At 50.1% G+C, this 9,375-nt stretch overlaps 1 protein-coding gene across 7 annotated transcripts in view; it reads left to right on the top strand.

Moving 5' to 3' along the window:
• The window catches only part of BCL11A (BCL11 transcription factor A), a 76,419-nt gene extending 70,605 nt beyond the window's left edge, over nucleotides 1-5,814 (top strand). For 6 of the 7 annotated variants that reach the window (XM_051792861.1, XM_051792859.1, XM_051792858.1 and 3 more), the window contains exon 4: nucleotides 1,905-5,814. In XM_051792861.1, the coding sequence (XP_051648821.1) occupies nucleotides 1,905-2,006 (102 nt within the window). In that variant the 3' untranslated portion in view covers nucleotides 2,007-5,814. The remainder of the gene's footprint in view (nucleotides 1-1,904) is intronic. The other variant, XM_051792852.1, reaches the window with a different exon arrangement.
• Nucleotides 5,815-9,375: the final 3,561 nt, after the last annotated feature.

Below are 9,375 nucleotides of genomic sequence, written 5' to 3'. Positions count from 1 at the left end.
GAAGTTGTCTGAACACCGGCTGGCAGGAGTGTAGCTTGCGAACAACAGCGTGCTGTCACCTCCAGGCCAAAGCAGAATTTGGGAAAAGCATAATTTGGGAAAAACATAGTGTTTTTCTGCCAGTGGCAATGAGTTAATGGCCTGATAAACCCACTGGAGTTTGCTGGGTTGGGGTGTGGATGTCCAAGGCCCCACCACGTGCTCTCGAGATGCTTTGGCATCTCTCTCGCGTGACCTGCGCTCCCCAGAGACTTCCCTGTTTTCCTCTGTGCAGAAAGATGATGTCTCTTAAAAATAAGAGTGATATTTGGGTAACAGTGTCTCTATTGTTAAAATCTCAACCCTGTTAACTTTTGAGGAGGAACGTGGTTTTGTGGCAGAGACCCCTTCGCCGTTAGTGTTTAATCTCCTCCAAATTGAATGATTAATGTAATGAAGGCGCTGAAACAGTATCCAGAATTTTAGAGTACAGATGTTTCATATTTATTGTGTTTCCAAGGGCTGAGATAATACAGGAATAAGTGATACCATGTCTTTGCTTGACATTCAGGAGGTTTTGGCATATCTGATGAGAGACAGTTTCGGGGTTTATCGAAGTGCAGAGTTTGTACTAAAAAAGAAAAGAGATACCAGCTGCTCTTTTAGCTCCCTCCTTCTCTTTTTTCCTCCAATAAAGGTTGAAACCCATTTTTGGCGGGTGCATGGGCAAACTGTAGTATTGACTAGGAGAGTGATACTGCCCAGAGGGCTCTTTGCCAGAGCTGCTGAAGAGATGCTGCTCCCCGAGCCCAGATGCTCACTGCTGGTTTCAAACGAGCCACAGGGATCCAGGAGGGGCAGGAGGCATGAGGGAATCCCAAGCTCTGTGCCCCTTGGAGGGATGTGAGGTTTGCAGCAGTGGTGTGCTTGTGGCTGGGGTGGCTGTGGCACTCTTGGCTGCCTTGGAATTCTCAGCCAGCTTTCATGTCAGCCTGGAAACCTGTTGGGCTCAGGCATCAGCAGCAACAAGCCCTCCTGGGGGGGAAATTGGGCACGTGCTCTTTACTTCAGAGGAGACACTCCAGTTTACACCTGGTGAAGATGTGGCCTAGGAAGGAGCTGCTTGTTTAGTCCTGACGGCAGCTCGCTTCAACCGCTCTTTTAAGTATTAATGAAGCAATTTCCATAGAAACCAGCTCCCTGGTGGGGCCGTGGAGGTGGATTTTGGGGGGTGTGCTGAAGATGCACCGGCCTCACCACCACCACCACTGCCTGTGGTCTTAGTCTGCTGCGTGGGGCAATGCGGTGCTTGGTGACGGGCCTCGAGCAGTGGCTCGCAGCCGCTCTTGTGCTCCGTCCGAGTGGAGCTGGGAATCACTTCTGTCCTGGTGACACATCCCGTGCTGCTGGGGTCTTTACTGGGGCTTTGCAGCTTGAGCTTTGCTGTTGCAGGGCGTGCTTCCAGGCCGTGCGACGTCCAGCATGTAATGAGTTGGGAAAAGTCCTCCGTGAACCACCTGCCGTGTGCCGTTGTTAACAGTACCAGCTTTAGCAGGGTCTTCAGCACCTGGATGCGCTGTGGGTGCTGGGGGAAGTCCCTGAGGTTTTGGGAAAGAACAGGAGGAGGTTTCGAGACAGTCTGTTTGGTCCTTGCCCAGGTGTCTCAGTAAAGCCCAGAGGTTTTTTTTTCCCTCCTAAGTGATCCCTGTGGTTCCTGCATGGTGCCGAGGATGCCGGATGCGAGAGTGTGGCCTGAGAGGAGGAAGGGCTCCATCCTGCCGTGTCCCTGTGTGACAGTTGGGTGTCCTAGTTGTTAAAGCCAAAAAAGAGACCCAAAAAAAAAAAAAAGAAGTAGGATAAGAGAATGACTCACACCGTGGGCCGTGTCACACCTGTTCTCTCCTCTGTCCCCATGCTCTCTGTAGGTTCGGCGTACCCCCCCAGCTGGCGCAGCGCCCAGGGAGCCCCGGATGTCTGGCAGTTTTCGGATGGAAGTTCAAGAGCACTTAAATTCTGAGAGGAGGTGAAGCTGGGGCGAGCGGCCGGCGGCGTCTCGGCGTCCGGAGGTGGCCTCTGTCCTGCTGGCTCGCCGCGTCCCCGGGAGAGCCTGAGGAGTCACCCGCTGAAGGCAGCGCTCCCCGGGCTCCTCCTGCCTGCAAGACTATCGTATTTATATTTTGTAATAGAGTACAACACTTCTTTGGGGTTGTTTTTTTTGTTTCCTTTTTTTTTTTTTTTTTGTTTCGTTCGTTTGTTTCTTTTTTTTTTTTATTTTCTAAAAACAAAAACAAACAAACGGAAAAAAAAAAAGCAAACCCACCCACCAAGGTCAAGGGCTTACTGATGGCTTCAACCAGCTCCCTTCCCCGTGGAAAAGACTGTCTTGCTCTCATGGACAACCTGGCCTGTTGGTTATCCCCGCGATGTGCCATTTCTCGGGAGGCACATCTGATGTGATGAATTAAAAATAAAACAAAACACAGTGTAGGTCTGTGGGTGGGTGGGAAATTGCCATAATAAATGTTGGAGCTTTAGGTTTTGTTTGCTCTGTCTTTAATTTTTAATGCTAACAAGGGCCAGGCGGTTGGTATGACTTTGTACTCCCGTATCAGCTGCAGAAAACCAAGTGCTGAGTTTACACCAGGGCTGGTGTTGGTGTGAGGGGCTGCCCGGCCCCAGGGGACAGACCTGTCCCACATAACTAGACCAGGAGTTGGGCTTATGGCCGTGGCACCTGAGCGCTGGTGAACCCCCACTGGTGTTTGGTGATGCTGATGGGGGGGTCCTCCCAGCTCCCTCCTCCATCACCCACCTCCTCCTGATGAATGCCAGCTGTTGTGTTACATTTCTGCTGTCAAACCACGTACTTTTGGGGCTGGTGGGGTCTGTAATGCCCGTCAGTGTCTGTGCAAGGAGAAGGCAGATTTGGGGAGGAGCAATAGTCTTGCTGTGGAGATGCTGTCAGTGCCAGGGGATGCAGAGCCCTGCCCTGAGCTGGGGGACCTGATGTCAGGTTGGTGTCCTGGTGTCTCCCATGGAGCGCTCCAGACTTTGCACAAGAGACACGAGCTTCCCTGCTTGCCAGTGATGCTCATCCCTTGCTTGGAGCTGCTGGTTGGGGGCCCCAGTGCTTTGCTGAGCAGGGGGTGGGCTAAGTGTGAGCTCGTGCGCTGTCTGTGATGGGATTTACAGGCTGTAGCTACTCATGTCTGTGCCGGCGAGTGGGAATGGACCTTATTTGGTGAAAGAAACCAGCTGGGTAGTGAGTGGAGTGGCTGCCTGGCCGTGTCAGGCTGCCAGGACTGCCGGGATCAGCGGGACGGAGCCGAGTTGTGGGGCAGGGGCCAGTGGATTTATTTGCTTCGTGGATGAACTGCGATCTCACTTCTGTTTAATTAGACTCCTTTCTTAAAATCTGGGTGAGACCCTCCCTTGTGGTGACTCTCTCCTGGCAAAACGCCCACAGGGAAAAACGATGTTGCCTTTTCCGTGGGTGCTGGTTGCTCTTTTGGTTTTTTTTTTTAAAGCCTTGGGCTTTAGTTCTCATGGTGGTCTGGGCACAGCACAAGCACAGACACTTTGGTACCTTAAAATTTGGCAAGGGGGCGGGGTGGGAGGAAGGAGCATCTCCCAGGGGTGCCACACTGGGAGCCTGGAGGACTTGGTGCACAGGGACCCAAAGGGAGCTATTGCTGCTTCTTTTAAGGTGGTTTGGTCTTTGAGGTCAAGGTACCCAAAAGTCTAACGCACACCCTCAGCTTTTTTTCTATCATTAGAAGATGTTTTTAAAGGTTCTTCCTATCCCAGCCTGTGCTACCAGTTCTGTGTCTGCTCATGAGGGGTTTTTGAGCCTTGGAAGGGTGAATCCTGCTGGATTAAGCATCCTATTGATTGTGAGTGCATGACTGGTGGGGATTTAGCAGCTCCATTAGCTACTGGCACCCCCACTCCTGCCCTGGGGTATCTGCGCCAGGCAGCTGTGTCAGATCAGGGCTAATTGAGTTATTAACTGCCAAGGGGGTTGCTCTGCTCTCTCCTCCAGGCTGCAAATCAGGACTCACCTGGTTCATATCTACATCAGGCCTGTCCCAGGCCAGAGGGGAAGCTGCTTTATAAGAGGTTTGAGTGAGCTGGCTGCTTCTGGAGGTGTCTGATCCTTACTTTTTCTGGGTGCAGACCAAGCTCAGTTCATGGATGCCTTCTGGAGTAACTGGTCATCCTTGTGCTGCTCTGCCTGGTGGAACAAGTGTGATGGGCTCTGCTTTCTCTGGCTTGGCTGGTCTCTCCTTCAGCAGCCAGCGTGAGGCAGGGGTTTCTCCCAGGAAAAGCAGGAAATAACAAAGAGGTGACGGCTGAATATGCTCTGCCAAGCACAGAAGTGATACCTGTCTTCTTCTGAAGTGCTGAAGGTAAAACGAAATAGTCCTTAAAATGTCTATTTTTTAATATAAGTGTTAAACTCTCTCCCAGCTCTTAGGACTTTAAAACATCTTCAGAATTCATGTTGCCTTAAAGTTACAAACAGGTGTAATGTCTGTGCTGAGAACCTCTTGTAAGTGATGGGATACCTGGGAATCACCCAGCTTAGCTTTGAGGCTTTGGGTTTAAAAAGACTTGGAGGTGATTTGACTGTGCTGTGTTTGATTTCTAAGCACACTTTCCTGACACTAAAATGCAGCAGAGGTCAAGTATTTTGTGAAGTTTAACTTAAATTTTGCTTTCAAAATAATATATGTTTTGGATTTGCGGTGCATTTGGGTTGTGGACTTTTAAGAGACGAGAGACCCTTTCTCCAGAAGGGATCTGAAAACAGATCTAAATCCTTTGAATGAGTTTTCAAGCCACACAACTCCCTGTGTTTTGTTTCAACCCCAGCTTTGTGTTGGGTCCCACTAAGTGACTGTGGGACCAGCAGCAGCCTCGGGCTGGGGAGGGACCATCGTGGTGTTGGTGGGTGGCAGTGTGACGCTGGACTCTGGGGGAAGGTGGAGAGAAGCTCCATCCTCCTTGGGCTGCTGGAGGTTATTTTACCAACTGTGCTCTTTGCTCTGTACTTTAGTTTTTCATCTCATTTCTTGTGTTGCTGCGTGTCTTTGAGCTCTCTGGGTGCTGGTGAGACCCAGGGATGAGCCTTTACCTGTGGATTTCTGGTGGTGAGGCAGAGGACCTACTAAACATCACTGCTGTTCCAGGGCTCCCTGCTCTGCTGTGGTATTTCACCTGATTCCACTATAAAATCTTATTGAGGAGTGAGCTGAACACCCCCCAATCCCTCCAAAAATGAGTGGTGCTTCATTTGCTTCTTTTTTTTTTTCCCCACTCTCTGCTTCTCCTCCCACCCAGTTTTCCCATTTCAGGCGTGATTAGGCATCATCATTCAGCTGTATGTTGTACCTGCTTCAAGTCAATTAAATGTTGTTGCCCCTTCATCCTAATCCTCTCCCCCCAAAAATCACCCTCTTAACATTCATCTTTAGAGGGGGCCAAGTAATCAGTTATTCCCAAGGAAAGATGGAGTTGTGGAAAGGGGAGAACAACAATAAAAAAAACCAACCCAAACCCCAAATATGGCTCTTAATCTCCCTGGATAGAGTTACACATCTGGTAGAGGCTTGTTCGTTGTTGCCATTACTTTTATTGCATCTTTAGCAGTGATGAAGTTCAGATGGCAGAACCAGTGGGCCCCAATTTAATTTCGTCTGGCCTCCCGTAATGAGCAGGATGTGATCCCTGGGAATGCTGGCTCGGCTGCAGTTCCAGCGGGGAAGGCACTCCCGTGCCCTGGTGATGGGCAGAGCGGTGTGGGCAGACGGCTGGGCAGGCAAAACCCCCATGTGAGGGTGGGAGGGGAGGGGGGAAAAAAAAATCTGGGAATAGGGATGATAACAGGTGGGTGGAGGTGCCTGCACTGTGCGAGCGTCGAATACTGCAGTGAGGGGGGGTGGATGGATGGACAGTTTCTCATATCAAAACCCAGAAGCAAGATGATAAAGTGGATTTCCACCTTTTTTTCGTGGCTGGGGGTGTGGGTGCTGTGACACTTCCCAAGGCTGCTCTAGCCCTGATGGCTCTTCCCTGGCGATTTTTTTTTTTTCCATGACCCTCCGGGTTTCCAGTGGTGATGTTTAGAAGCTCCCACCTCTCCCCCCAATGTCTGCATGTGTCTAAGGGCTATACAGGATTCATTTACGGGCCTCCCGTCGGTGGGATATGTGCATGCAAAATGAAGGTTGTATTTGGCTTCTCATATTCGGATCTATATTCCATATTGTGTTGACCAAGAAAAAAAAACACCTCAGCCCCCGTGCTGAAGAATGTGATGGACTTGATGACTTTTCAGAAACGTACTGTAAATCAAGGAGGCTAATAAATACTTGCTATTAATAAATTGGGGCTACTGCCTTTCAAGTTATTTTCACGTTTTACACCACCTTAATTTAAGCGGCACGAAGAAGGCGATTCCTTTGGAGCTCCCCAGCTCCCCCGGCACAGTGTGGCTCAGTTCAACCTCAGAGGCTCAGGCAGGAGTGTTTCCCTCCATGAGGAGGTTTAGCTGGAGCAGTAAGACCCCTGCCCAACCCCGTGGAGCCGGTGAGGGGCTGACCTCGGCAACAGGGTCCCCTTGGCAAGATGTGGCCTCTCCCTACGGTCTGGCAGATGATCCCCAGAGCTTGCCAAGCCCAAGGCATCAAAGAGCCCGCAGCCAAAAGCTCTCCCACCTGCACCAGCTCATGCTAAACCTTTAATGGTTCCCAGTTGTGAGAGCAGCCGCTCCAGGTGGAGAGTGTACAGGCAGAGCATCCACAGGCTGCTTAACCCTTTCTGTCAGGTTTCTCTGGATCTGTACATGAGAGGTGGGGTGGAGGTCCTGGTGGCCAGGGGCCTCCTGTGAAGGACACCTGCAGGCAACAGAAAATGGGGCTTTGAACTTGCTTCTTTTGAGTATCTGTAGTGCCTATGGGAATGCCAGAACCCTCTTTATATATAGCTGTGCCCTTGCAAACCTGGGACACTCAAGGCAGGGAGGGAGCAGGGGATGGAGCCCTAAATAAACCTTTCTTTTTATTTCTTCATGTGAGTGTCTGTCCTTTCCCTGACCTCCTCTTGCAGCTCTACATCGACGAGCAGAGCCCGATGGCTGTGACATTTCTGTCCCCCTTCCCTGTGGGCTGAGGGTGTCCTCTGGTAGCCCTTGTTCCATGGCTTGTGTCCATGAAGCCCCCTGTTGGTGGGCAGTGGGGTCCCTGCCTATACTGCTGTCCCCAAACACCCCTTGTCCCCCTAGTTCCACTATGGACAAAACTTATTTTTTAATTATTCTCCTTCCAACAGATCTTTTCCCTGCTGCCTGCCTGGCACACTCCCCTGAGCTTTGGCTTTTCCATTTGGAGGCTTCAGGGAGGAACATCCCTTTGGGAGCTGCTCTGCACCTGGCTGCTCCATTTGGCTTTTTTGTTCCCTAGAATCTCCTTTTAGCTGTTTTTCTCCTTTTTTTAATTTTTTTTTTCCCCTTCCCTCTCTCCCCTACCGAAGAGACAGCACCTTCTGCAGCTGTAGTGATTAAAGGGGAGGGGAAAAAAAAAAAAAAGAAAAGCTTATTTAAAGCAGAGCCTGGCAATATAAAATAAGGTGTGGAGGTGATGAATGATCCCGGGGTACATTAAAGCAGGGGCTGGCATTTTCGACATCGCTCCTACTCGCGGCGTGTTTGAGCACTTCGGAGCCCGGCTGTTTTGAAACGCTGAGCATCCGCCCCTGGGCCCTAATTCGGGCAAGTTTAAAAACGTCCCCTGGGATTTAGGCAAGTTGTTGCTGTTTTCCCCCTCTCCTGAAGACCCGGGTGCCGCCGTACGGATGCGGGGCTGGGAGGGGACAGGAGGGCAAATCCCACCCCGGGCTCGCTCCGCCCTCCCGCAGGGCGAGGGGATCAGAGGATGGCGCGGAGGTGGGGAAAGCCTCCCTGGCTTTTAAATGCTTTTTAAAAGCTCTTGGAAGCGTATTCCCAGCTTTGCTGTGAGAGGCAGTCAGCAGAAAGGGAGGAAAAGAACAGAGCTCATTGCATGCGACTACCAGGGCAGGTGCAGGGAAATTATGCATTTTTCCGGACTGGCTTATTCCCTTCTGTGTATTAAACATTATTTTAATATTCGAGTGACAATGTTTTATAATTAAGCCAAATGTAAGAGATGGAGCACACTGGAGAGAGCTCTGCTCGGTGTGGGGAGGTGAGGAAGGTTTTTCCACCTGCTGCCCAGGATTAACCCCAGGTTGCAGCATCCTCCTGGCAAAAGCGCGGAGCTTGGCTCTGGAATGCCAACACACCCCCGTGCTTCGGCAAGGAGAACCTTTAACTCATAAAGGTTGTAATGTTAATACAGAAGAAAAGCCTTTTAAAAAATTACATTAGTTCACAGACATCTATTGAACTCATGAGGGGAAATCTAGCCCCTGAGAGATAGAAACTAAAGAGCTGAGCCATAAACCAGTATGATAACATCCTTATTATAAGATGCAAATTAAGGGGCCCAATTCACTTTAAAAAAGCATTATGAGTATTTAATTTTTCTAGTGGGAATATCTCTGAAGTTGGCCTGTGTGTGGTTTTTTTTGTGCTGTGTACTTAAAATAAAAAAGAATAAAGTAAGTCAGACTACGAAGCAGCTGCTGAAGGCAGAGTTGAGGATGCTGAGTGGGGTTTGGGTGTCAGAGGCAGGAGCTGGTGCTTATGGAGAGCAGGAGAGGATGTGCTCACACTGGATTCGAATGAGGAGCCCGTGGCTAAAGCCAGGAGCATTGCAGTGGGGTTTCAGTGGTATAAACCAGGGTCAGAACCTGTCCTGGGCGTTGTTTTAAGTGCTTCATCTCCAGAGCAGCTGGCTGGGTCCCTGTGCATCTCGGTTGTGACAGCGGTGCCCTGCAGGTTGAGGAGAAGCGCTTGGTTGAGATCCCGTCTGTGGTTTTGGATTTTCTGGACAACCTGCTCCTTGTCCTTGGTGTTGTATCTCCTTCTGGGCTGCCATAATGCTGCCAACAGTGTTGTTGGTCATAGGTTATAAAAAACATAGAGTGGCAGAGAGATCATGGGCTTTTGGGTGCTTTGCTTGTGGCACTTCTTCACAATGGGAGTGATTTGAGGCTTAACCATATCTGCTGAGTTTGGGGTTTTTTGGCCATTTCTTGTTTCCTGGAGCCTTTTTAAATTATTTTATTTATTTTTTTTCCTCCCTTCTGAAATTGGAAGATGGTGTAATCACTGCTCTTGGCTCTGCCCTTGCTGTTTGTCAGATGCTGGAGGTTAAATTCTCGAGCCAGGAGAAGGACTTGACACGCAAGGTGGGGACAGCTGGGATTAAAAAAAAAAAAAGGAGAACCTCTGAGTGCTGGGCCCTCTCTCTA

Source organism: Manacus candei, unplaced genomic scaffold, assembly GCF_025592945.1.
Source record: "Manacus candei isolate 608988 ecotype Guabito, Panama unplaced genomic scaffold, ASM2559294v1 h1tg000035l, whole genome shotgun sequence".
Lineage (NCBI taxonomy): Eukaryota > Metazoa > Chordata > Aves > Passeriformes > Pipridae > Manacus > Manacus candei.
Note: the sequence above shows the minus strand (reverse complement) of the source record. Positions and strands in the feature narration are given on the sequence as shown.